Raw genomic sequence first — 27430 nt, 5'->3', positions numbered from 1 at the left:
TGACGGAAAACGCATCAGAACGCACGTGATCACTCGTAGCTGCTTTTTTCATTGATGTCCGAGATCTTCGCTCGAGCACAGTGAGCACCTGCCCAATACACACCGGTGCCTCATACGCACGAGCGCCCGCACGAGCGCTCCCACATCCGGCGGCGCAACCCGCAGCAGGTACCGCCTCACTGCGCTTACAGCGCCGCCGCGACAGCCCGGCCTCATTTCTGCCCCATCGGAGCACATCACCTCTTCAGCTCGAATCCCGGTTCTCCTCAGCGCTGCTCCGCTCCGCGCCTCACTGCACAACGTCCCTCCCCGCGCCGTGCTGTGCCGAGGAGGTTCCCCCTCAGCCCGGCCGCCATTTCCCGCTTCTCCCCTCGCCGCCCCCCAGGCGCTCCCCGGGGCAGCAGCCCCTCCGATCTACCTTGCCGAGCCCGGGATTCTCCTGAAGCGACCGTCGCCTCCCACCGGGACGGAGATCGGCGGCCACCTCGGTAGCGCCGGGCGGGATCTCCCCTCCTCGGAGCCGCCCCCTCCTCCGCCCCGCCGCAGCTGCGTGGGGCCGGGCCGGGAGGACGGGCCTCGGGCACCTCCCCCGGCCGCGCGGCGGAGGAGGCTGCGGTGCGGGCAGGGGCCGGGGGAGAGAGTGCGGCGGGAGATGGCGGCCGGGACGGGCTGAGCCGAGCGTGGGCCGCACCGGGGGAGCCATGAGGCTGCTGCGCGCCCTGCTGCGCTGCGCCTCGCCGGGCAGCATCCCGCAGCAGGTGGACTTCTACTCGCGCTTCTCCCCCTCGCCGCTCTCCATGAAGCAGTTCCTGGATTTCGGTGAGTTTCGCCGCGGGTTCCGCTGAGGGGCCCAGGCTGCGGCCGGCCTCGCGCGGCCCATTGCCGCCCTTAGTGCGCGCGTGGGGGCCGTGCGCCTGTGGCCCCACAGCGGGCGGTGCTCGGGCAGCTCCTCGGCACGCCTCCGCTGCGGGCTGCTGCTTAACGCCGCTCTCGTGGTAGGACCGGCTTCTGCCTCCCTCATCCAGAACGGAGCCCAGATGGCTCCTTACCCAGAGACAAAACTGAGGCAAGGTTGAAACTCAGCTGGAAACTCGAGATGTGGGTGTTACAGAGGTGGTTTGGTGTTCCGCCAAACTGCAGCGCCGGGGACAGCTGGTGCCGATGACAGCTGGTATTTGCTAACGGGGCGGCCGGAAAAGCACGCTCGTGAAGCGTGCTGAAAGCCAGAGGGACGCCAGCTTTGCGGCGCGCAGGAAACGTGGAGCGCTGTCGGAGCGGGCGGCTGGAACCATTGCGATTGCTCTGCCGTCACGGGCCTGTCCCCGGCATAAACACCACGGGCTGAGTGCTGGGGAATGCGTGTGAGAGGGGGCAGGAAGCAAACGCCGAGAAACAGGCTGGGAATCTGGCCTTGAAAATGAATAAAATGGCAGCAGGGAGCTCAGGCTGATGCTCCATGCTGAAACTGCAAATGTCGTTCCCGGGGTTGAGGAGTACTTGGAATGAAAAGGGTCTGATCGCAGGCACTGCTCTGCTTCCAAGGCCGCGCAGAGGAAGGTCTGCAAGTTATACTGGACGGCCTTCAGCAGTCCTGAGTGTTGAGCTGTGCTGCAGTAGGTTCTGTAAGCAGAGCAACGTCATAACCTATATGTTAACGAATAACTAGTAAACAACCATACTGATCTTTATCTTCCTGTAAGTAAAACTTAACTGAGAACTAACTCCAGAGCCCCAGACTTCCTAAATAGGAAGATTTAAACAGATTCCTCTAAGTATCCTCTTACTTCATCTGTCCGTTCAATGTTCGTACATTACAATAAAATGTATCCCGCGTTTACAATTCCAGATTTTTAAGGGAACTTCGCTGTAGTCTTTGTAGTCTCAAATCTATTGAGCACGAACGTTGCAATTCTGAGTGAGTTTTGACCTCCATTGTTTTACTGCTAGAATACCAACATGATCATTTGTGCCTTAATATCGTTATTTATTTTCAAGGTGTGGTATTTACCATGTCAAAAGGGAGGCCACTTCCTTGCTATTACCACCTTGGTATAACATAATCTTGAAAACTGTTGTGCTTTTATCTTTGACTTTAGTTTGCTTAGTGTTTTCTTAATAAATCCTAATAACAAAGGTAAAAAAGAGTACTGTGGAACACAGCATTTGTCTGTGAGACATCCTGTGGCCATTACAATCCAGTGGTGCTTTCGTGGGGAAATTTTTTGCTTTCTTTTGTAAAAATGAGAGCAATCAAAGAAAAAATCATAAAACCCACCAATACTAAGAGAAAATCTGCTTTTCTCTTTTTAGTTCCCTTGGTTCTCAATGTAGTAAATGAAGTATCCTGTAAGCGAGTTTAGGTCTTAATTTTACGTGTCATTTATATTTTGGATTGTATGTGCGCGGTGTTTTCTGTAGGAGTCTTATAAATTCTTTGCACAGATAAGTCCTAACTGCACGGGGAAACAAAATATTTTGCCCATTCACTGAAATCTTGTTTACCTTAAGCTGCCTCCTGATTTTGAGCCAGGACTGTGATGTGACCTCCAGAGTCAAAGCTGTTTTGCAGGATGTCATTTGCCAAGTGCAAGGGGGCAGTCTGAGATTATAGTTTCATTTTCATTCTTATACTTTCAATTTGAGCAGTTCATGGGATTTTTACCTGAGAATAGGGAAAGGCCAGTAACAGTCATGCTGGAAACACAATCTGACTAGGGTAAAGAATTAGGTTTCTGGGCAGAGCTTGTATGTATACACCAGTGTGTAGGGCTTCCCCAGCTCTTCCCCTTATCATATTGAAGGACTGAACTGAACAAAAACAGCATTGACAGAATTCTTAGAAGTTGTCTGTTGTGAAACACCAGAACTGAGGCAGGTACTTCACAGCAGTATGTAGCGTAGTGAAGCTTAGATGCCACTGATGTGGCACTGCTAAAGTGTCAGCACTTCTTACCCTCTTTGCTTCCTCCCTCCTCCTTTCTGGCCTAGTAAAACAAGCATTATGGGAGTGAATTTATGCCTTTACTTAATGACTGCATATAATTGACATGTACACAGACTCTAACATATAGCTTCCCATGCTGGTTTCATTTGCTTTTCATGAATGATGTATCGTTTCAGCAGTGGTAGTTAGTGTTTGCTACACATGAAGCAAGCAAATTAATTAGATAGAAATTTTATTTAAAGTTGAATGGCATGGGCCAGCAGTTCTTGCAGTAGTTACTCTTAAATTTTCAAGGTTGTCCTTATCTCTACAGAGCTGGTAGGTTTCATTATGAATTAACAGTTTAAAATGTAAGTGTACTGCTGCCTTGAAAGAAACATTGGCATACCAGACTGTCTGAGTCAACTTTAAAACCTAACCAGAGGCCTCTTAGGCAAAAACATGAGGGTTTGTGTAGCACTCCGCCATAAATGCTGACTTTGTTCTAACGTTGTCAAATATTTTTTTTGGTCCCAGGATCTGAAAATGCCTGTGAAAAGACTTCATTTATGTTTCTGCGACAAGAGCTGCCTGTAAGATTAGCAAACATAATGAAGGAAATAAGCCTGCTTCCAGACAATCTTCTCAGAACACCTTCAGTTCAGCTGGTGCAGAGTTGGTAAGAGATGTTTAGTTCCTTTAAGGATGACTTTCTTCATATACTCAGCTGGAGGAGCAACTCATTAAATGCTACAGGAAGAAGTACTTAATGTACTCATAACATGAAATGATTTAGAATGAGTAAATATTCCAATGGGACAGAAAATACATTTGAAGACTTGGGGAAAAAACAAAACAGCAAACAATCAAACAACCTGCAGGAGCAATTATGTAACTGACAAGGGAATTAAAAGTCATTAACCATTCCAAATAGTCATGTATGAGAATTCAGTAATAACAAAAATCCACTAGAGCAATGTTTAATAGAGAACTTACCTTAAATGAAGAAGCTATCTGCAGAAACCAACAGAAGTGTTTACATGCACAAAGTGCTTGCAAAACAGAATAGAAACTGTCTAGAAGACAGGTTACTGCAAACTGAGACTAAGGGTGGAGAAAATAAGAAAACAATAGAAAGCTCCCAAAGCTAGAGAACAGCAGGATCAATACAAGGCTATTAAAATTAAAAAGCTGTCCTTTGAAAAGTAAAAATTGCTTTTAATAAGGAGTTTAAGTGTCAATTTTTGCAAGATATGGGGACATATCAAAATTATTTAGTTGCAACCAGTCTTAGAATTTTGCTAACCAGAGGGAATTAGGGAGGTATATTAGCACTGGTCTGTGTTATGTTTCTTTCATTTTAAGGTATGTCCAAAGTCTTCAGGAGATCCTTGACTTTAAAGACAAGAGTTCAGAAGATTCGGGGGCTATTCACAGGTAAGGATCTGTTGTGTATATCAATACTGATGTTATATGTAAAGACTAGCAGGAAAAGAAGTGGCTTAAAAAAATTTAGCTATCTTCAGTCTCTAGGTAAGAAACACATCCTTCCCTTACCCCTGGGAAGGATGGAACACTGAAACATGAAACAAAGCACTTTTATGCCATACCATTGTGCTCTTGGGGCTTTTTTTGTTACACTGAGGAAGCTACGAACACATTAAACTTAACCAAATTTTTACCAGTTCTTTGCAATGCTGTCAGTGCTGTATGGAACTTTTCATCCATGGACTGGGTTTGATCATTACTGGCTGACTATAGCTACTATTTGACAGGTATGGGATGATTTGCATGATGATGGTTGGCACAGTTTTCTCTTCTTTTGGCATTGGTCAATAAAATAACAGTAAGTAAACAGTAAGTGTGTAAATCATCACCACTGGTGGCACCATTATCGACTGAGTGCAAGTTGCATGGAATTATTTATATACTCTAAAGACTGGGCTGTTTTCTCACTGCAGCAGGCAGAGCTGTGGTATTTCTATACACAACTGTCTTCATTTTCAATGGCAGATATTCAATTTGCCAGGGGATTAAATTCACTTGAAAGCGAACACCTAACAATGTATTAATTTTAGTTTTACAGATACCGTGATAAAAATACGCAATCGACACAATGATGTAATTCCTACTATGGCTCAAGGAGTGATAGAATACAAGGAAAGCTTTGGCATTGACCCAGTGACCTCGCAGAACGTGCAGTATTTTTTAGACCGTTTCTACATGAGTCGCATTTCAATTAGGATGCTCCTTAATCAACACTGTAAGTGCTGTTGTTGAAGGGAGGGGGACGCAGTACCTGTAATATGTCAATATTTTCCCTTCATTTTTAAGTGCTTAATACTTCTTGATCACTTCTTTAAAAATATTTATTAATGAGAGTCTTTTAAATACAGTGAAGATTGGAAATTCAGATTGTCTTTCAATTTGTGTTCAGCAAAAATGAAGATATAAACTAGAATTGTAGAAATTATGTTGGATATTAAAAAATACTCTCTTCTTTTGGCAGCCTTACTGTTTGGTGGGAAAATTAATCCAGCTCATCCAAAACACATTGGAAGCATCGATCCTAGCTGCAATGTTGTTGGAGTTATTAGAGGTAAATCCAGAGAAGTTCTGAAATTCAGAGAATTCTGAAAACTTGCATGAACACGGAGCCTGAGAGCCACTCCACATCTTGGAACAAAAGTTTAAATTAAAGCCTTTGGGTTTTTGTTTCAGTTTTCTCCCAGAAAACATCTCTGTGAGAAGATACAAAATCTCACTGGCAGTGCACAGTGTTTTCAATTATGGCTTTCTTTTTCACAAACTTTAGCAGGGAAAAGAAAAATGGAGGGGGAAATGTAACTTTCTGTGTATTTATTACAGACGGCTATGAAAGTGCCAAGAGTCTTTGTGATTTGTATTATATGAGCTCTCCAGAACTTGTCCTTGAAGAGTTGAATAGTAAGTGAATGTGGGATGAGGCGCTTTCCTGAATGTAATGATAGCTTTTTCTGAAGTAGCTGGTAAAATGTGCTCTTTTCACTTTTTAAATAGTTAATATATGGAGAACTAATATAGATTTAGATATTATATCCTCTACTGCATACCTTTTTTTTAAAAACTTGGCAGAAGGCTTCCCCTTTTCTTATCACTCACTGGTGTGTGCAGTCAGATACAACATAGTCATGTCACTTTACCAAATTACTTGAACCCCTGGTCTGTGACTTGAAAACTTTGCAACTGTACACCTGTGACCTCAGAGGTCAGCTGCTGTTCCCATAGTTCTGCTGGATGCTAAAGAGCCTTTCTAACTCTGCTTACTGGAGTGCTTCTCAAGTTAGTGCAAGTTCAGACATACCTACAAAAAGAAACAATCTAAGTTGCTTCTGCAAGTAAATGAAAAAGCCATTGTACTCTAGGCTGCCCAATCTAGTGGAAGGTGTTCTTGCACATGGCAGCAGGGTTGGAACTAGATGGCCTTCAAGGTGCCTTCCAACCCAAGACATTCTATTAAATATTCTTTTTCACGTTCTCTTAACATTACAAGTATACACGCTGAATCACTACAGGAATGAATACAAGTTGCCTAGTTTGCCATTTAAATATTTAGCATTTCTTTTCTGCAGTTAAATCACCAGGACAGCCCATGCAAGTGGTGTATGTACCGTCCCACCTCTATCACATGGTTTTCGAACTTTTCAAGGTCTGTTGAATTACCACTACACAATTCTTTTACAGAATTTGTTTGTTTAGTAAGATTGTATTTGTTTGACTTTCTGAACCAATTCTAGATAGCAGCGTGTTTTTGCAAATGCAAGCTTTTAATATTTTAATGGTGGGAAAATACCCCAAAGCTGTACTATTTAGATGAATAGCAACTGCATAGAAATTGAACATCTTTCTCCTTTGCCTAACAACTTAAAACCTCTTGAGTAGACAAAAAAAAAAAAAAAAAAAAAAAAAAAAAAAGATCTTAAAGCATATAAAGTTAATAAAGCAAGTGAGAATAATATTCCTAACTTTGGGGACATTTGTAACCTGTATAACGGGACTTCTGTAACTTTCTTCTAGGAGTTAATTCTGTCCTAGACTTTTCTTGGATCTTTGTGTCCTATTGCATATAGAATTCATTATAAAGATTTCTACAAATAAGATTTAAAATTAAAATGTTTATTCTAAACAGTTTTAATAACTCCAGCCTGTGTAATTCTAGTAAGTTATACAAATCTTGACACTGAATAAACCAGAATTATTCAAAAAACTACTTTAAAACTATACTTTTTGTCCCAATACTGAAATATGTGATAAAATTAACTTACTTTCTTAAGTTGATGTTTGTTTTAAAATAATAAGCAAAAAGTAAGAATAGGCTTTAAGATCTTGTACTTGAAAATTGCAGAATGCAATGAGAGCCACCATGGAACATAATGCTGATCGATGCATTTATCCTCCAATTCATGTGCATGTCACCTTGGGGAATGAGGATTTAACTGTTAAGGTACTTACTTCTTGTTTAGTATTTCGAGGGTTATTTCATTGTTATTTTGCTCATGCCTTGCTTATATGTGACCATGACTGTAAACAAAGCAGAAAGACAACTTTCTGCAGTTGTCATGGCAGCATTTTGTAAACCAAAATGCTCCACTGAAGGTGTGAAACAACTCAAAAAAGGGAAATGAGCATTTTATATTCCATGCAGATTAAATCTGCCTGAAGTACAGTTTGCAGACTAATGTATTTTTCGTATGTAAGACATTGATTTGGATTTCAAAGATCAGCAGCAAGCACTGGCTTTTTCGTAGGCCTAACAAATATCTACTAAAAAAAACTCTTTGGACTAGCCCCTTCAGTAATGAGTTTTAATATATTGTTTTATTGCTTTAATATATTGTCTTTCATTGGATGTAGTTCTCAGTAATAAAGATACACAGAACCTGTCACTTGTTGAAATCAGTATCTACAAATACTGATTTCAGACAAAACTGAGTTATGAACAAGATAAAAGCAATGCAAAATTTAAGTAGAACTTTCAAGAGATTCTGGATACTTTAAGTGATGGTGTTTTATTCAGTTGGTTTGTGTAAGGGATTATAAGGAAGAATTCATCTGTTTGGTGCTATAGCTGAGAGATGGGAATTTAAGATAACTGTCATTTTCTAGAGACAACTTTATATTATATTTTACCTGAATTTTCTCTGCATCAATGTTTGAGAGATGCTGTCTTTTACAAAACTGCATTGAAGAACATAATGTTATGTGTTTCTTCTTGTTCCAGATGAGTGATCGTGGCGGAGGTGTTCCTATGAGGAAAATTGACAGACTATTCAACTATATGTATTCAACAGCACCGCGTCCACGTGTTGAGACATCCCGAGCTACACCTTTGGTATGTAAATCATTTATACCTTGTCATCCTGAATATGAGTAATAATCACTAAGGAAACCGTTCAGCCAAAGCCATGAAGTGCTGGTTTTATACAGCACGTACAACCATTTAGATGTTACAGCTTAATTCAAATATTTTCCTGGAAAATCTGGAAATTGTATGGAATCCTAAGTCACTGACAACTATTTGAATGTAAAGATTCTGTTCCTCTGTATCAAACATAGAGATGAGCTCCTTCAAGCAGAACAATTAGCTATACTGCTTACAAACGCAGGACTCTGAATTCTTCTAGTGATCACTGGAAGAAAGGGAAAAAAAAACCACCATAGCATCAGTTTTGAATCAAATTCATAGTTTCATCTGTGCTATGTAGTGAGTTGTACCATTCCCCAGTAAGAATGATGGTACACAGATATGGTACGGTAGATGGAGAATCTACTTCAGCTTCATGGTCTCACATATCAACTTCACAGATGCATGAGAAATACAGTAAGAAGCTCTGAACAGCTTTCCTGAATCTGTTCTCTCTGATAGTAGCACTGAAAATGTAGCATTTGTTGTTAAGGAGTTTTAACACTTTTCTGTGCTTAGATGACTGTGCAACTCACTAGATAACAGATCTTTTCACAAAACCAGGGGTAGTATTCTTAGAGAAATTCTTTACCAAATACTGTGGATTAAATACATATATGCTTAAAATTCAGGCTGCATCCTAATGCTGCAGACAGGGCTTGATAGAACTGTAGCATAAGCTACAAATTCCCATTAGTTTCTTCTTGAACGTTTTTCTGTATACTGATGATGAAACGTACCTGACTTAAGAATATTAAACTCTTTAAGTCAGCAGTGCTGTAAGGATCTCAATACAGTTTTTTATTGAAAAAAAGCTTCTAAAATACAAGAACTGCTATCTAGCAGCTCTGTCTGACTAAGAACTAAAACAGTTTTCTCCTCATACTCACAGGTTAACAATGTTTTTTTCACTCTTTCTGGGGTGAATTCCTTGCTGTCAAACATTACTCTTAGATCCTCTGTTTAGCTTTTTAATTAAAAACAACCAAAACCAACCACTGACTGATGATGTTAATAAAAATATACTTTTTCTCCCAAATCAGGCTGGATTTGGTTATGGCTTGCCCATATCACGCCTGTATGCACAGTACTTCCAAGGAGACCTGAAACTGTATTCCTTAGAAGGTTATGGCACAGATGCAGTTATTTACATAAAGGTATGATATATCATTTCACTTTACTGTTTTAACTTTATCATTAATTCTATTAGCGGATCTCTTTGTTCTGTTATTTTTTCATTAAAAAGAAGAGTTCCTTGTGGTCTTATCTATTTACAGGCCTTATCAACAGAATCGGTTGAAAGACTCCCTGTGTATAACAAAGCAGCCTGGAAACATTATAAAGCAAACCATGAAGCGGATGACTGGTGTGTGCCAAGCAGTGAGCCAAAGGACATGACTACTTTTCGCAGTACATAGCTTTTTGCTCAGCAGCTCCTAAGATGTACGTATGTCATGTGAAGGGAATTTTAAAGACCCTAGTTTATATCAAGACGCTGAGCCACGTTTGACCTGTGAAAATCATTCTAGGGGGAATAACAAAGCTTAAATCTATTACCTTCTTTCCTGGAACTTAAGAAAAAAGTAATAAGCTGTTCATACTTTTTATGAAGGTCATTATTAATTTGTTCCACCTTCTATTAATGACTACTTTCTGTAGTTAAATCAAGGGAGCAGTACTTTCAAGTTTTATAGAGACCAGCGCAACCTGTTTCATATCTACTGAGAAATGTATTAGGTCATATGATTACAAATTTTTTTTTAATGGAACTCTTGAAAAAGCTTGCCAGAGTATTTTTCCATTATATGGTGTTAGAAGATTAATGAAACACTCATTTAAGAAATATTAAGGAGGTTTCTGCTGTACCTTTGCACCTGTATAGAGCTTTCTTTTTCTTGATCTTTAGTATGCTGAAGCCTAATTTTGCAAAGTTAGAAACGTTATCTACACACTATACATTTTTTTAACAGCTTTAGAAGCCACACATAGGTCTTTAGGAATAATAAAAAAAATAAATCAGTTCTAGAGCTGCTACCACTGGCATAATGTATCTCAGGTAGGTGGTATCAGTAATATTTCTTTGGTGGTAATGTGAATATTTAATGTGTGATGAACTTACCTTTCCTTGATCATTGTGAATTAGTAGGTAGTGTTTGCTTGTGTACAGTAAAGGTATGTGGTCTTACATTTGCTTATATGGGGTAGGTAATATCAAACCACAGTATCAGTGTTCTAGCCCTAGTGAAAGCTCAGACTCTGGGGTATGTCAGGTTACAGTTGTACATTAAGAATATTTTTTAATAAACAGATTTTTAAAATTTACTGTTAGTAGGGAATCTCTATTACTTAGATGATAGAAACTACTTTCTCAGGAGTATTTAAAAAAATGTGGAATTATTAGCAGGTTTTGAAAATACCTTTGTAGTTGTGGTGGGCTTCTGGCTTCATTTACCTGGTAACTTGAGGTCATACCATAAATGCGAATAAGCTGAGAAGAATATGTTCATCAGTCAAAGGCAAACTGTCAAAACACACTGGGGGTGACCAAGCATTAATTATCAGGTACACAGTCCTTCAGTAAGGGATTTAGCTTCTCTTAATGGCTAGTGTTCCAGCTTTGTTGAAGTCAGACTCATCTGTGTTGTATTTTTATATAATTCCTGAGCATTTTAGGAGTGAAACAGACCATTAGAATGAAGCCTTTTCCCTCAGGTAACTCATTGCATATACTCCTGCAATTTAGTCATGCAGCGGACATGCATAATTGCTCTCAGAGTGAGCCTAAATTTTACTAGGTTACTTGCACTGTGCAGAGCACAAGGTGAGATACCACAAGTAAAGGGCATAGCTGGTACATGAGAACTTGTGATCACACTGTTCTAGCTGTAGCTGAGCCAGGCTAAAGATTATCAGCTGCTACTCCCTAGTCTCAATCTGCAAAACAATAAAATGCTTTTATACTCTTTTCAAGCTAACATGGGTCACTTTAATAGGAGGAAGTTAAAGAATGGTTACATATGTAGTTAAACTGTCAGGCTGAGGAAGGATTAAGTAATCCTAACTAGAACAGTACAGTTAATAGAACAGTACAGTTAACTGCTCCACTCAAGCCTGGGGGCACTTAGATCTCTGTTTTATTTTCTTACAAGGACATGAGTTCAAGGACAGGAGTTGTCTTCAACCCTGTAAGAGGATTAATGTGAGAAATTCTACGTATTGTAAAACGGGCCTTGTACAAAAATTAGAGGGAGTGTTTGCAGCTATTACATTTGCTGAATTAAAACTTGAAGTTACAGCAACAGCTTTTAAAAACTCAGCTCTGAATTCTTCTAGCCCTTTTGCTGTTTTAAATATATAAATAACTAAATTGAACAATTTTAGTAATATCTGGGAACCAAAAAAAAATTTCTAAAGAAAAATCACTTTTTTCCTATGAAATTGTTTAAACATTTCATATGGTATTGAAATAAAAGCCCTTTCATGCTCTCAGCTAGCTACCAATTGAATTCTGATTATTACAAAGACTTGCCCTGTAATTATACTCATCTGTTCTTAGCCAACACCCAAAGTGATTGTGGTAAAAAACATAAATGTAGCAGTGTATTACTTTACAGTGTTTAAACCTACTCATAAATTTGATCTGTTAGTTTTGATTTAAATAGAAGTTTAGAAGATGATTTTTTTGTTTAACATTTTCATTGCTGTACTGCAGTCATCATTAACACAGTTTATAGTGAAGTAGTATAGTAGCTCAGCTATCAAAGTGCTGAGATTAATAGTTTTGTATGAAAATGAGCTCAGTCTTGCACTGTAAAATTAATCTTGGTTTGTGTTAATTTTTTTTTTTTTTTAAAGAATCACTACATTTATTCATTAAAAATATTTTGAAAATTACACTTTCAGTTGGGTGATTTTGTTGATAATTAAATAAGTTCTATAGAAACAGACTTCCTATTCAGCATCTGACAGATGTTAAAGTCCATGGTCTGTGATAATCTGTTCTTACATTCAGGTGCCAGATGAATTTAGCATCTATGCTATAGCCCTGAGTTAGTTGCAGCAGCCCTGTATGAAAGCAAGCCATCATTTCCACTACTGTCTTCCCTGCAAAACAAGCTCCTCGCTGGGTGCAACGTTGAGTTCAGAAGACTTAAAGAAAAGAGGTAACACACAGATATATTCCCTGCTCTGGCTGAAAGCACTTAACTGAGAAATAGACATCCTTCACTGGATTACAGAAAGCACAGTTTAAGTTGTGTAATTTTAAGAATGTGATCATTCCATGCTTCCAGTTCCCTTTATCAGTAGGGCAGCAGTCCTCCCTGGCTTAAGGTCTGTGAATTCAGAATACAAACTCAAAGCTACAAGAGACAAAGTAAATAAGTTAAATAATTACATTCTCAAGATTTCTTAACGTACACAACTGAAAACAGAGCCTTTCATTAGAAGTAATTATTATTACCAAGATTCTTCAACTTTATTTTGGAAACGTATGGTGTGCAGAAGCATTTCCACACCATCCCTTTGCTGGAGTTCCCAAGACAATTATACAAAAAACAACAACAACAACAACAAAGACTTGTGAAACACCAACAGTGAAGTTCATTCATTTAATTAAAATGAAAAACAGTCCATAGATTTAAAGGAGAACTTGGTCCACATACACAAATGATGTAAGTTTTGTTCTAGTCCATTCTATGGTGGAATTGATACTTTGCTTCTGGAATAACCTAATTAAAGAAGTGCTGTTATCATATCTTTAAGACAGTATGTAAATATACAAAACACCAATTCATGTTCTAAACTATATGGCATGTCAAATCCTCCTTTAAAGAGAAATAATCTGTAGTCTACAATTGAACATATTTAAATACAATGCAGAAACCCAGTGCTTCAGTGATAGTTTTTCTATAGTTCTTCCCTTCGTATTTTAAGTTTGAAAAACAGCAAAGTTTAAAATTAGCAAATATATAAATTTGGTCCGCAAAAAACTTGTAGCAAGTAGAAAAGAGAAATACATGTATTGCAAATTGATCTTATTTGTAGCATAAATCTATAAAACTATGTATTATTTAGGAAAAAATAGGTTAAAAAAGATCTTATTTATAGGTTTAAACCTTGTCCCAATATCATAAAGGTAGTGTACAGAAAAATTAATATTGTGATTAGTGTATGTAGTTTGCAAAAACTACTTCATATTTCTTGTTGTTTTCTCAGTAAATTGCAACACATGGAATTCAGAAACAATGTGCTACTACAGTGGACTTAGCGTGAACACGAATCATCCCAGAAATACACAAATTTAAAGAAAATACTCCATAAATTTGAAATACATGCTTTCTTAAATTAATTTGACATTTCTGGTTTTTTTTGTTTGTTTGTTTGTTTTTTTCCTAAACACCTCTCTCTATACATCTTTAGTGGCAACAGATAAACAGACTGTCAAGAACTGAATTGGTTGGCAGGAATTTTCTATCGTCCCTCTACCAGACTCAACTCTATTAAATGCCAGTTGACTAATATTGGAATGATTTTAAAAATAGTATTCTACTTTCCACAAACATGTAGAATCTTCAATTAAGAGGGCATATGAGGTCTCAGAAGCACAAATATTACTTAAGGCAGGAAGTTAAATTACTATTAGTACAGGCAGAGTCAACTAGGAATGAAAATACTGAAAATATTTCATTTTATTGGGTTGTAATGGGGAGGGACTATAATTAATTAAAAAGTAAAAAAAAACAAGCCAAAAAACAAACCTACCATATTAAACTGTTGCACTTTCCCTTCTCCCCTCAATTGTACAACTATATACAAATCTGGTGAACTTCCTCATGATGACACAAGTATGCACTAAGGTTAAAGGCAGGGTCACTTTAGCAGCTAGATTCAAGAGTGGTTACCACTCTGGCAGTCTTGCGAACTTCCTTCTCTTTCTTCTGAACTTTTTCCTTCTGTTTTTCCAGTTTTTCTTGCGTCTTCCTAATATCCTTAATTTTTTTCTTTATTGTTGATCGGTCATTTTGACTGGAAACTCCCAAAGCCTTTGGGGGTTAAAAAAAAAAGAGCACTTAGTTAATAGTTTTTCCAACAGCGCTATCGACAGTACTTAAGCAAGAACAGTTTAAGGAGGTGTTTTTTTGTTTGGGTTTTTTAAATATATATATATTTTTAATATACTGCAGAAATTTATATTCAGTAACTACTCTTAAACTTCTGTTAAGTGTTTCTATTTTTTTAAATTAGGAATGCTGCTGAGCTCAGATCAGCCAGATCGCTATGCTAACACTGCGCTCCCTACCATGGCATTGCTTTTCTTTAGCTCACCCTTTCCGTTCTTTCTGTTTACTTGTTTGTGTATTCTATTGTCTGCCTACGTTTTAGGGCAGCCAATCTCATTCACTTATAAGTACTGAGGATTTTAAGCTGTATTATAAAAAGCATAGTCAAGTGCACTTTGATTTTTGATCAGCAGGTGGCAGCAAGTGATTCCAAGTTACAGGTAGCAGTATCACGCCTTTTTGGAACTCCTAATAACTTGAATTGTAAACTGAGTTACAAGCATTACCATCCCAAATTCCTCAGACAGATGTTCATTTGACAGACCAGTAACAGTATTTCTTCTCTGTCCAAGGAAATATTTGATTACAAGACACAGGACATTTAGTATTAAAAGTCTATTCTAAAAATACAGGTGCATTTAGAGGCCAAAGTTAGACACAATTTTTTCTCCCTATAACACTCAAAGCCTACAACTACTACTGATCATTAACAATATTTCATCTTATGCTATGATAGGCAGATGAACCTCATTTTAGTTGCATATCTTGCCTGTCCAGAAGACAGATAATTTACCAAGAAATAAAAGCTTAAAGTCTTTTCTAGCATCTTAAGGGACTCATACCATGCACCTTCCAGAGGTAAAACATCTAGAAAAAGCTTGAAGGAACAATTTAATGTTTAAATTTTTATTTATTTATTTATTTCAGCAGAAGTAAAAAATTAAATGCAATTAACAGGTCTTCACATGCAGTTTTTGTTTTCCCATTTGAAGAACAAATACAAAACAAATTTAGATTTCTAAAATTGCAGCCTGCAGTTCTATGCGTTTTACTTGGCTGGATCTTGTTTTGATATGACCTTATGCTGAGATTGATTGTACATGTATCAAGTTCTCCTTGGGGATATTTGGTGATTTTTATTTCCTTCAGATGAAACAAGTAACAAATACCTTGTAAAAAGGCAAGGTCTTATTTATTAGGAAAAAATACTATCAGTTATTATATTCTCATCTAACTATAGGCTCAAGGTGTTTGAAAACCAAACCTCTGTCACTTAAAACAAAAATCATGACAACAGGAAAACAAGACTTGGTAGTTAAAAGAACAGCTGAATAAGCAATGGAAATCATACAGTTACAAATCTATCCTGAGATATTCACATACCTTTAACTTATCACTGTCGAGTTGCATTAACTGCTGTCCATCTATGTTCATAGCTGTAAACTCTGTAATATACTGCTCCATGTTCATTCCCATTAGCCAGTGGCAAACTTGCTGTGTGGTCCATTCAGAGATAGGTCTACTGTGCCATTGATTCTGCTTTCCTGTTGTTGTGAGTTCATCATCTAATGCCTAGTCAATTGAAAAAAGCCACTGTAAGCAGTATTTTACTTATGCTGGATTTTAGTTGTCAATTGAATCTGGGTAACAAAATATATTTTTAAACATACTCTAGCTTCAAAGGGACATAAACTCTTGAGATCACAGCTAATAGTCAGTTTGCCTAGGAGTTTGTTATGAACAAATGACAGTACAACATTCAACACAAAGCAAGTGAGAAACAGAGAACACAAATGATTTTTTCAAAGAAATCATGTTTTCATGAAAACCATTCTCAACAGATAGCAAAGCATTTGCTAAACATTTGCTAAACTCCACATATGCAAACCACCAGAACACTCTTATCAGTCAAAGTAGCCCACTCCCAGACCTAGATACTGCCCTATACAGCATCAGGAAGAATCAATCAAGTAGCACTCAGCTGTATTATTGATTGTTTTTAAGGAAATCCAGAATACAAGCAGTTCTAGCAGTCAAAAAATCTGAGAGTAATCCTAAGTACTAAATGTGGAGCACTTCTAAGGAGCAAGAATAGTTTGTTCTTTCATCTGATCCCAGCACATCACCAGTGTAAAGGGTTATCCTAGTAGAAGGCCATCTGTGAATAGCCTATAGCATTCCACTGATATTACATGTCTCCAGCACACAGAACTTACTGAACAGCTCACAGCCTCCATTTCAAATAGGCATCTGAGGGGGAAAAAGGTACTGCTGGTAGTCCTGAAGCACTCTTTCACTTCATCGCAAAAGAAAAGCTACATAAAACAGAGCTTAATATGTCTACAGAAGGAATTCTAGTGTGATAGTTGAATGAGAGCAACATCAGTGTTACTCTCCAAAGTGATCTCTCACTAGCTCTTTATTGAGTATGGGCTGCATTTAGAATTGAAGATTGCTCTGGTAGGCAGCTTCCATAATTTACCAAGGATGGTTGTAAAAGCACCTCAGAGCATGGCTCCTTTGGACATGCAGGTCAATACACATCACACAACATTTGTAAATGTGAAACATGGAAATAAGCATCTATGAATGAATTTGAGACGTGACCCTGCGCGTTTCAGGTGAGCAGCTACTACAGCTTCAAAATGGGAGGAATCTCACAAAATGCAGCTCCCTTGGAGCATTAACTGCATGAACAAAAATAATTCCAGCAATTACATGAACAGTGGTGAAACTTAGGACCATCACATGGTCTGACACACAGCTGAAACTGGACCCGAGAGATCAAAATGGCATAATAGATGTGCAAGCACAACTTCAGAAGACTTCATAAAATTAAAAATGCTTCTGCTTTGTCTAGCCTATTAAACAAAGGGAAGTGGTTACATTAGAAGATAATGCAGGTGCACAGGAACAGACTTGCAGAGCAGAACAGTTTAGGCAGAGGTCCTAATTTCTATAGTACAAGCAGTTCAAATGATTTTATTTTTATTTTTATTTAATCTCAGAATAGCTCTAGTCTGGTCACACAGACTTAATGGCCACTAGCAGCTGGAGTACACTGGGAACAGTCAAAGTGTGTGCCAATTTCCAAGATGAATCAATGTAAGGCAAATAGGACAATCTGGAGATTTGCTTCAAAATGGAACTCCTAACTAAAGTGCTAATGCAGACATAGCAAATATGGATACATTGGCCCTCCTGATGTGCAGAAGTATGGTAATTTTCATAGAATCAAAGGGCTTTAGAGAAAGCTTTGCTTGAAGTGCTCTGTGCAGCATTCATATCAGGAGAACCAGAGCACAGTGTGTTCTGTCCAGGCTACCAAGATCAGGTTGCTTAGCACAGAAAAAGAAGATAGAAATTACAACAGGAATTTGAAAATGCCCACTTATGTTTGACGTTTATCTTAGTATTGGGTGGTCTATCAGCAGCTAGAAATAACTTAAAATATATATATATTGCTGAAGTTTTTTTATACAAAGGTTAAAAATTCTATACGTTATATTTACTATTTTATTCCAGTTGGAACTCACTAATTTTACTAGATCTGTGCTAGCCCTTCAGCTTCAGTTACGTACTTTCAGAGTACTGCAGATTTATTCCTTTCTCCAGGTGAATGCAGTCCCCTACAGAATGCAGAGCAGCTCTTAGCACCACCTCCTCCATGCAGCATGGATTGGACCAGCTAGCAGCCTGCACCACACAAGTCCTCTGGATGGTGCTAATAATTCCAACCGTACTATCAACATATCAGGTACTAGAAAACCCTTGTGTTTCATATTAGTAAGGACACAACATCATAACAAAATTGTACCAAAAAGACAGTCTGCATTAAAACACATAAACATCATTTCCTCATGTAGGTGAGGGAGAAAAGGAAAACTTAAACAGTATAAATAAAGATTTTCCTTACTGCACAAAAGCACAATTGTAACTTTTTTATGCATATGAGCAGGAATAACAGATGTGTGGCAGAACAAGATTCAGAATATTGATTTTTGAGTAATGCCTATTGGTCATTAACTAACACTCACCCCGCTAAAACCGTTTACCTTCCAGACGCAGTACTGTCCCAAGCTATTTCTACATCAGTTACAGTTCCCAAAACAGCCACTGCAGCAGCTGCCACCACACACATGAACAACTTCAAATTCAGAAAGCAGAACTAGACCCACTTTTGAAGAGTGGAAGCATGAGAGAACAATGTGCTCTCCTGCATTAAAAACAACAACAGTGATTCAGTAGGCAAGTACAGATGGACACACTGCAGGTGTGAAAGACAAAAAACACAACCCAAGAATGAACAAATGCCATTACACAATTTAAGAAATTAAAATCTTTGAAAGAATAAGAGACGCTACCACTAGCTCGATGAAAACCAAACTGAAGTGATCTCCTGTCACCACAAAGTCACTTTCCCAAACTGCCCAGAAGAGGCCTATTCTTCAGTGTTGTTCCCTTCCCCATTTCAAAGAGGTGTTTCCATCTCTAGTCCTTTAACAATTTCAAGATTTGTCGAGCGGCAGAATGCAGAGCTGCATATTTATGGCATTATTTTAAGACATATACACATTACCACATTACTTTCACCAAAGCATACTTCAATATAGCTAGCAACAAACTGTCCCATTTATTAATGACTCTTTTTTTCTTTCAAACATTGTCACTATCAGTTTGGCTAGCCTCTAGCTCATTTCTGGCTGCATTCAGATTTAACAACACCTAGTCTATAAAGCATTTAATTCATAAAGATACCTGACAGCCAAATACTGAATGAGACAATAAATGAGAATTGTTATCAAAGCGTAGATTTAAGGTTTCATCTGTACAAAAGAGATCTCCACAAACCTGCACTGAGGTGAAGGTACAGTCAAAAACGTTGTGTGTTCATTCATCCAGAAAGTGACTTCAAATTAGTGGAACCAAATCACGTTATATTTAAAATTAAACATGGCAATTTGATCATACAGAGTTCATTCCAGTTCCTGTGACACAACAGGGATCCAAACACAACAGCCAATATGGGCTCTTCCAGTACATGTTCAACAATGGTGTAGGATTTTTTACAGCATTCTACAACATTAAAATATGGAAAGAGCCATCCAGTTTCATGTAAAAAAAAAAAAAAAAGATAAAATGGGGTTCTATTAAACATGCTGTAGTATGAACAACACCAACAAGACACATATACACACTTTGAAACTCACCTCATTTGAAGAGAAGGTTAAAGTGTGTGAACGACCTGACAGATTTGGTTCTGTCACTAACCCTGAAAGTTCACAACTTGGCTTGCTATGGTATGTATCATCTATGACAAGTCTACTCTGCAAATAAGTGGAAATAATGTTTTATTAACTCACTCCTTGAAACAGCAGATCATAAGATGATATTCCATTAATTTTGACTTTTGTAAATATATATATATATACTGTGACTATTATTTTTAGGTCACATGTGAAAAATATTCACTGGAACATGCTTCAGACTATTTTTTGTTTAACTTCTGAATTCAAAACCACCACAACAAAATAAAAACAATATCCCCAGTAAGAGAACCTTGTGTGGAGAATCAGTCATAACCTGAAGTTATGTAGAAGTATATAAGGAAATACACACAGTTACTCTGGCAGTGGGCACACCACTCTTGGGGAGAAGCAACCTAAGATTCAGGTAGTGGAACTGCTTGTGGTGGGTTTGTATTCACGTGAAAGCACTACAAATGTGCTTAGGAAGATGCTGTTCTGTCGATGAAATAAAAATCAAAGTTCTAAATGTTTATGGTCATTAAGACTTACAGTTTGTATTTGCCCACATTCAAACTACTGTCGTAGGCAGTGGAACAAACTGGCTGTCTTTGCCCAGTGTACAATGACAAGAGGAGTAGCAATGAGCTTTCGACAGTTTATAGACCAAGGTTTAAGTCAGTTCATGGATACAGAATGCAAACCTTGCCTAAGGACAGAATCTACAGTCCTCCCCTGTTCTGTGTTGCTGTTCAATATAACAGCTTCAGTTTTGGGGTGGCTACATTTGAGACACAGAATTATGTCATTTGAAAATCACCTTGATATGCAAACCAAACCTATTTTCTATCTATCTACACAGATAGAAAATATCTGTGGAAGCTTTTTTTTTTTTTTTTTTTTTCTTTTTAAAAGAAATAGACTGTATTAAGCTATGTTAAATCTTCACAGTTAAAACACTAAAATTTGCAAAAACATTATTAAACTCCAATCGCTAAGATGTTTTTACAAAAAAAAAAAATGGTTAAACACTCTAACCATAATTATGCAGTTCAGCAATATGAATAAATTACTTTCAAAAGACCAAAATCTTCTGAAATAGAAGATTTTGACAAATATCATCCTTCTATAAGGGAATAAAATTCCAGTTTAAGAATATTACCTTGTATGTAATCAAGTTAGAAATACAACTAACTTAAGATCTATCACATTGAAAGAATGTAAAATCTTCACAGCATTTACTGTTTACATTCAGTGATTACTCTTGGTCTCTGCTGAAAAACTGGATCTCTCTGTCTTGGCAACAGCAGAGGATATGGGTTCAAACTGAGTCATCAGCCACAAGTTATTAAATGGCCCCAGGTCACCTGGCCAGCCAGGGACTCCAGCTGAAAACTATGAAAAAAGCCAGATGCTACACCTGAAGACTTCACATTACCCTGGTAAGAAAACCCTTCTAAAGAAAACTAACATGTATTTTACAGGATATTTTCTAATTTAACCACCTCAGTTTCTAACCCAGATCCCAATTTCTACCTTATTTTTCCTTTAATGAGCAAAAAATACATCTGTTGGAAGCACATCTCATGTATTTACCTTTTTAAAATCCTTAGCACTCATTTTTACTGCCTACAAACTGTAAGCAATTATTTACCTTTATTTCTGAAGTCTCTACTCAACTACATAGACTTTGTAAGGATGCCATACCATATGTGTGTAAATAATCTGAGATGCTAGATTAAGTTGATTTAAAATCTACTTTTCAAATGTAATTTATGCTACTATAAAATAACTTTTCTTTTGTTTCCTTTTTTGAGCACTTTCATATTTAAGTTCTTATTTTGGTTTAACCTGAACTCTGAATTTTCTAGGTTATTCTATCTTAGTTTTGGGGGTGGTAACTTGATATTTTCACTATTTTACCCTCAAGTATTGATACACATTTCCACTCTCCACCATGACCACAATCAAAACAAACCACAATTTGACTCTTCCTGCTACTCAGTGGCGGAGCGTGACATTCAACATGGCTAGTAAGATGCCTAACCCTCCATCTAGATTATTTCATTAATTACATTAGTTAGTTAAGGTGATTTAAATCTAATAATGTAAATAAAATCCAATTGCATTCAATGTTTGGAGCTTCTTCAGTCTTTTACTGTAAAAAGTATTACCAGAAACAAGATAATATTCTGATAATTCTGAAATGAGGAGCTCTTCTTTTAAATTCCCTTATTCATTCCTTGCAGAGGAATTGTGAACAATTCACAAACAAAGTTGTGCTTCGGAAAGAAAAAATAAAAATTGAAGAGGACAGGGTAACATTTGAGCCTCAACATTTAATGAGATGAGAAAAAAAAATAAAATAAAAAGAAGAAAACATAACCAAACTAAAAGTATCTCAGTGTCTCAGCACCAGTTGTAATGCATTTTCTCTTCTCTTCTTCCTGCCCCATTTCAGGCTTAGATTTCCTTTTTAAGACTTAGGGCCAGTTGCAAAGACTTTTCATTCCTGAAAAGAACTTGAATAGAAAAGATTCTGTAGGTAGACTTCTCAAGATTTAAGGTAGAGATATATAACTAATTTACTCCACAGCATTCTTCATTGCAATAAAAATAAAACACTGCATACAAGTTTACAGAAGATAATCTGGAAAAGTGAAGAATGCAAACACTATATACATGTTTGCACTGCATTAGAGAACAGGAAATCAGTGGGCAGATTATGTGAAGGGATTTCTTCAAGAACCGTGTAATTTTGAAGCTTTCTGAAGCTAAACTGTCTGCAAACAGATCACAGCATTTTAGTTTCCTGTGCTCCTACTTTTCATAAGTATTAAGAATTTGGTTCATCACTTTGCAAAGCTTTGATGGCTAAGTTTGGTATTATTTTAAGAAAACAAGATCTTCCAAGATGCAATAGTTACAAGAAGTTAATGTCACAGAAATGGGAAACATTTCAAGTATAGCTACAGTCCTTACACCATCAGTCTTAAAACACAAATACATAAACGAGGCAATGCCAAAGACTCTACCAGCTTTAGAGTCTTACATGACAAGAGTTCTCTTCTACCTCCTCAGTAAGAAGTACTTTCACCTGCTTATAAGTGATACCGCATGCATAAGAGCAGAAAATATTACCACCAAGAAAAGGAATATTCTTTCCTTAAATTCTACTAAGATAATTTTGTCCCTACCATTACATTGTTTTAGTAAGAAAACTCACTGCAGAGTGGCCAGGCACATTTCCTTCTCAGTCTTCGAGTCTTTTCACCAGCAGGCGTACCAGCTAAAGATTTCTTATTTATAGCACAGACTTAACAGGCTGGTTAGGAACTACAAAGATAAGTCTTTCCAAGCAGCGTTTATTGTTACAATACAAGCTTTAGAAAAAAAAACAACCCAAGGTTGCAAAGTGAAAACAGCTTGACTTTGGAGAGGCTGTACATGATTTTAGGATCAATTAACGCATAACGATCTGTTCTTTGACAGGGTCAGCTTTCTGTTTTACAAAGCAGACGTATAGCTGAAGACTACTATATGATTCCAGCTGCTGGTTTGCAACTGGCGCTAAGGAAAAGAGCAAAGCAGCAATTACATACTGGAGCACAAGACGAAAGCTACAAATAAAACAGTAGGCAAGAAACTAGCTGGAAGTTTAAAGTGATGGAAAGCCTGGAAAAACAAATAGATGAGAAAGGAAAGTGTATTAATTCAGAAGTGTGAAAAAGAAGAGAGAAGACCTAATTTGGTAAGCTTTATGCATTTTAGATTGTTAACTAAAGTACATATAGAAGCATATTAAGAGGTGCTTAAGCATATTTTGAGTGCTTATAGTAGAAATGCAGCAGGGAGATTTTTACTGTGCTCTGAATAGTAACTTGTATCAAGCAGGAAGGAGTAATTAAGAGGCGAAAAACAGGTTCTTCTGAGGCAGCAAAAGCTAAGTCACTGAATGTTTATCTACAAAGAAAGTATCTTGATAACTTTGCTACAGCCTATTAAGGTATTCTCTTCAATGTGGCTCTTGCAATCCTGATATCTTTGGCATATTTATGGGAATGCCTTAGCTTCAATAGAAGCAAATAACAAAGGAAAGTATAAGCACACAAGTCACACGCACACGTTCAGTAACAGTGCTCTGCATAGGATAGCTCTACTTACAGGATTAAGGGGTTCCTACTCTGATAAAGTTTTTATAGTAATGTTTGTTTCTAAACCCACTGTTTGTATTTTTTGCAAACTCATATACTGTGTATGTGCAAAGCTTAAACACATGACAGCCACTCTAAATTCACACTAAGAAATCAGACAGTAGTTTAAAAACTGTTTTATGATAGGATTTTAGCACACTTAATATCTGCAGACATGGAAAGCCAACTTGTTATCTAACAGTTATGCAAAACATCAGCAAACTCCACAAACTACAGCCCAGCATGTTTTTCTCTCTAATAGCATTTAGGGAGAGCAGAAAGTGAAATAATTTTTTAGAAAATCAGAGTGAAAAAGTGTGAAACTTAAGAACAAACTTAGTTTGTAAAGTTACTTAAATAACTACAATTTTGAATCTGACAGAATCCAAAGGAAAGAAGAATAAAGGTAACTTGTTAAGACTATCAGTAACAGTCTTACACTGACAATAGTTTTTAGACAGCACACACATTGTTTGTGGGCATTTCTTTCATGTAATTTTAATCCCACTACAGCCGATGGGTAAACAAAGCTACAAAATTGGGACACTACTGAACGTTCCACTAAACTTTTTATTTTTCACAGCCATTTCTTTCAAATAATTTAAACAGTAAAGATGGGATTTTCATGGTTATAGACTGAACCATGTAATCTCACTGTTAAAGTCTGGTTAAAGTGCTTTAACTTATTAGAATAACACCAGTTACTCAGAAGCAATTTTCTAGAAGAGAGGGTTCTACAGAAACTTCTCTCAGCTTTAAATACTTCTTTCAAATGGGATACTCGCACGGACTCAAGCTTTTGCAGTCAAGTTTATAAGAGGTGATGCCATAAATGTCTGCTATCAAGATTCCACATACTAAGCACCACACATTTTTACTTTGTCAAGATACAATGCTTAAATATTCAAAGCACAAATTAGTCATCTTTACCTTGCTTCTGTTCTTGTCTTGACCATGTTCACAACTGTCCTGTCCACTCTGAGTAAAGTGCAGACTACTGCTAGAAACCTGAGGCTCTTTGTGACTGTCTCCAAACCACGAGAAAGGCATGCAAGTCGGAACAGGAGAATCCGAATCTGATGCAGACAGATTGTTGCCAGAATCATCCAACAGTTCTCGAGAACCTCTAAAATAAGTTGTTTTTAAATAAAGCAAAAATGAAAACCCATAAGAAACAAGCAAACAAAAACATTTGCACCTCTTTCACAGCACAGCTGATTCTAAGAATGAAAACTGAGACTCGCTGTGAATATCCATGCAAAATAATTTGGGTTATTGGTTAATTTAAGATCTATTTCAATATTTCACAGTTCCAAATATGCGATAATCCACTCAACATTCTTTTCCATCCTAAGTAAAATACAGTTACAGTATTTAAGATAGAGTGTAACATGTCTTATGAGCCACTTTACAATGTATCCTTGCTTTACTATTTCCTCTATGCTACCCATTTTACTTTAAGCACTTTAGAACTTTTAGTTCCACTTTTTATTATGTCACAAGGTTAGAAGCTCATCTGCATATTCCTATAATAATCTACAGAATTTTGTCACTGATCTATTTGAACATACTTGAAGGTCAAACATCAATGATGATTTCAAAGAAATTTCTTTGTTAAAAATATTAGGAGTGCAGAATGTGTAACTGAAACAAAAAGAACAAATACCTGCTATCCAGAGAAACTCTTACACTTTCTTTCTCTTGTTTCTTGCCCTTGCCCCCAGACTTCCGTAAACCACTGAAATGAGAAACACAATTTTCATGTAGTGTTTACATTTACACAATGCAAAACTTTTTTCAGTCAGTTTCAACAGTTATAAAAAGCCACATTACTATTGTTACACAGAGCATGGTCTTGTAATTATGCATGCAATTAAGTACTGTCATTTATATTTAAGAACCAGGACCGAATTCTGGCAATTCCTTTCAAAAATCACCAATATAACCAAGATAAATATAGAAAATGCCCAGAGAAACTTAACAATCAGTGAATTGACAAAGAGAAAGAACATAATTTTATTGCTAGATAAACATGCATAAGTCAGCACTACACGATTTTCTCAACAGTTTGCTTTCAGAGAATATGACACTATCCAAAAGCAATACTGAAAGCCATTCATTTCCAAACTAACACAAACTAATCTTACCCAAAATCTGGAAATCGCCTTTTGGACTTCCCTGATGATGTTCCTTCATTTGTTTCAACTGTTTTGTCTTCATTTTTTTTCTCTTCTGCTTTGCATAGAGGGATGAAAAATAAAAACATTGTTCTAAAAATAACTAAGTTTCAAATATTCATGCTGAAAATTATTCTAAATAAATAAGATCCTAAAGCCTAAGTAACACAGTGTTTACAACATTTAGTTGTCCTTCTGCACTTCTCTCCCTCATCCTGAGTCAGTAAGCCAGTCCAGGCTGGCTATTTCAAAGTAGTACTACAAGTAACTAGTAGTCAGTTCCTTTTCTTACCAAGAAGTTTATTGCTCGATAATAATTTATATCTAAAACCATAACGATCCCAAAGTATTAAAGTAACAATAAAATCTTAGGTCTTACCCTTGGCCTCTTTTCCTTTCCCTTTTACTTCTCTTTGTTTAACATTCTTGGTATGCCCTTGAGGAGAATTTGGAGCCATCTCTCCAGGAGGAGGTGAATGAGCGGCGGTTGTGCTGTTTTCACTATTTGGTTTGTGTACTGGAGAAGAGTGTGTGGAAGCAGAAGGACTTGACTCTAAAGGACTTTCTGTGCTTTGGGCCTGTTCAGGCTTTTCAATCTTTTGCTCTATGTCATCCAAATGAGGGAGAGTTAATTTTTCATTTATTTCTGAGGTCTTCATTAGACACAGATTGGAAACTTCTCTGTCAAGAATAGCATCTTCTGTATCCACATCCTTCAAGAAATTTAAAAGTCACTTATAAGTATGATGCATAATCATTTAATTATTTCATTTTTCATTCAATCTTTAACCATCGTTTAAGGATACTCTATGTTATGCACAAACTTGCTCAGTTCAGAAAATTACAAACGGGTACAATTTTAGCCTGATGACTCTCAAATATCATCTAAATGACATAAAGCTGGTTTTATAGGCTCTTACAAGCTTTTGATTCCAAGTCATCTTTATCAAGACAATTTAGAAAGATTCCAGTACATCTTGCCTATTCCAATTCAGCATAATCACTTTTAAAACCCTTTCAAACCAAGTAGCTCTCCCTCTGTGACAGGTTCTCTCACATACCAGTTATGTACCTTTGTATCTTCAACTATTTTCTCCCCTTTCACAACCTGCACCAAAAATCCCATTTCTTATTTTCAAGACACTATAAGGTCATGAACGGTTTGGGTATTTTTTTTTTGTTTTTTTTTTTGTTTTTTTTGTTTGTTATTTTTTTCCTTTCCCCTTCTTTTGTATTTGCTCCATTAAAGAAGACTAACAGCTGATGCTCAGAATCTACTTCAATTAGAATTTCACTGGCTGTGACACCCAGTTATGATACTAGCCAAAATGATAGGTTTGCCATGGAAAAGGGCCATCTTCAGGGAGAACACATACATGTGAGAGA

The 27430-nt window shown here is 37.3% G+C and overlaps 2 protein-coding genes across 12 annotated transcripts in view; one reads left to right on the top strand and one right to left on the bottom strand.

Moving 5' to 3' along the window:
* The first annotated feature begins 98 nt into the window (after positions 1 to 98).
* On the top strand, positions 99 to 26524 carry PDK1 (pyruvate dehydrogenase kinase 1). 9 transcript variants are annotated; one of them, XR_001556522.2, is made up of 14 exons: positions 118 to 819; positions 3461 to 3602; positions 4289 to 4360; positions 5002 to 5186; positions 5433 to 5522; positions 5792 to 5869; positions 6535 to 6611; positions 7308 to 7406; positions 8184 to 8294; positions 9410 to 9523; positions 9644 to 9809; positions 12379 to 12529; positions 18044 to 18185; positions 20930 to 26524. XR_001556522.2 is itself a non-coding variant. In XM_015868532.2 (12 exons), exons 1-11 carry the CDS (start codon positions 702 to 704, stop codon positions 9782 to 9784), a joined length of 1227 nt encoding a protein of 408 aa, XP_015724018.1. In that variant the 5' UTR covers positions 118 to 701; the 3' UTR covers positions 9785 to 9809; positions 12379 to 13712. The 9 variants fall into 9 exon arrangements, 5 of the variants coding, with proteins under 5 accessions (XP_032301735.1, XP_015724019.1, XP_032301733.1 ...); XR_004307932.1 differs by having other exon boundaries at positions 20982 to 22035; XR_004307934.1 differs by lacking the exon at positions 18044 to 18185 and having other exon boundaries at positions 20982 to 22035.
* LOC107316692 (neurabin-1-like) overlaps positions 12949 to 27430 on the bottom strand; it is a 35794-nt gene continuing 21312 nt past the window's right edge. The window contains exons 12-18 of one of the 3 annotated variants that reach the window (XM_032445826.1): positions 26424 to 26757; positions 26015 to 26099; positions 25534 to 25605; positions 24798 to 24993; positions 19639 to 19755; positions 15812 to 16000; positions 12949 to 14410 (exon numbers count right to left, since the gene is read on the bottom strand). In XM_032445826.1, coding sequence (XP_032301717.1) covers positions 14243 to 14410; positions 15812 to 16000; positions 19639 to 19755; positions 24798 to 24993; positions 25534 to 25605; positions 26015 to 26099; positions 26424 to 26757 — 1161 coding nt within the window. In that variant the 3' untranslated portion in view covers positions 12949 to 14242. Of the gene's footprint in view, positions 14411 to 15811; positions 16001 to 18183; positions 19505 to 19638; positions 19756 to 24797; positions 24994 to 25533; positions 25606 to 26014; positions 26100 to 26423; positions 26758 to 27430 lie in introns of those variants that run through there. The other 2 variants (XM_032445827.1, XM_032445828.1) reach the window with 2 other exon arrangements.

Source organism: Coturnix japonica, chromosome 7, assembly GCF_001577835.2.
Source record: "Coturnix japonica isolate 7356 chromosome 7, Coturnix japonica 2.1, whole genome shotgun sequence".
Classification (NCBI taxonomy): Eukaryota; Metazoa; Chordata; class Aves; order Galliformes; family Phasianidae; genus Coturnix; species Coturnix japonica.
This window is presented reverse-complemented; position numbering and strand designations above follow the sequence as displayed.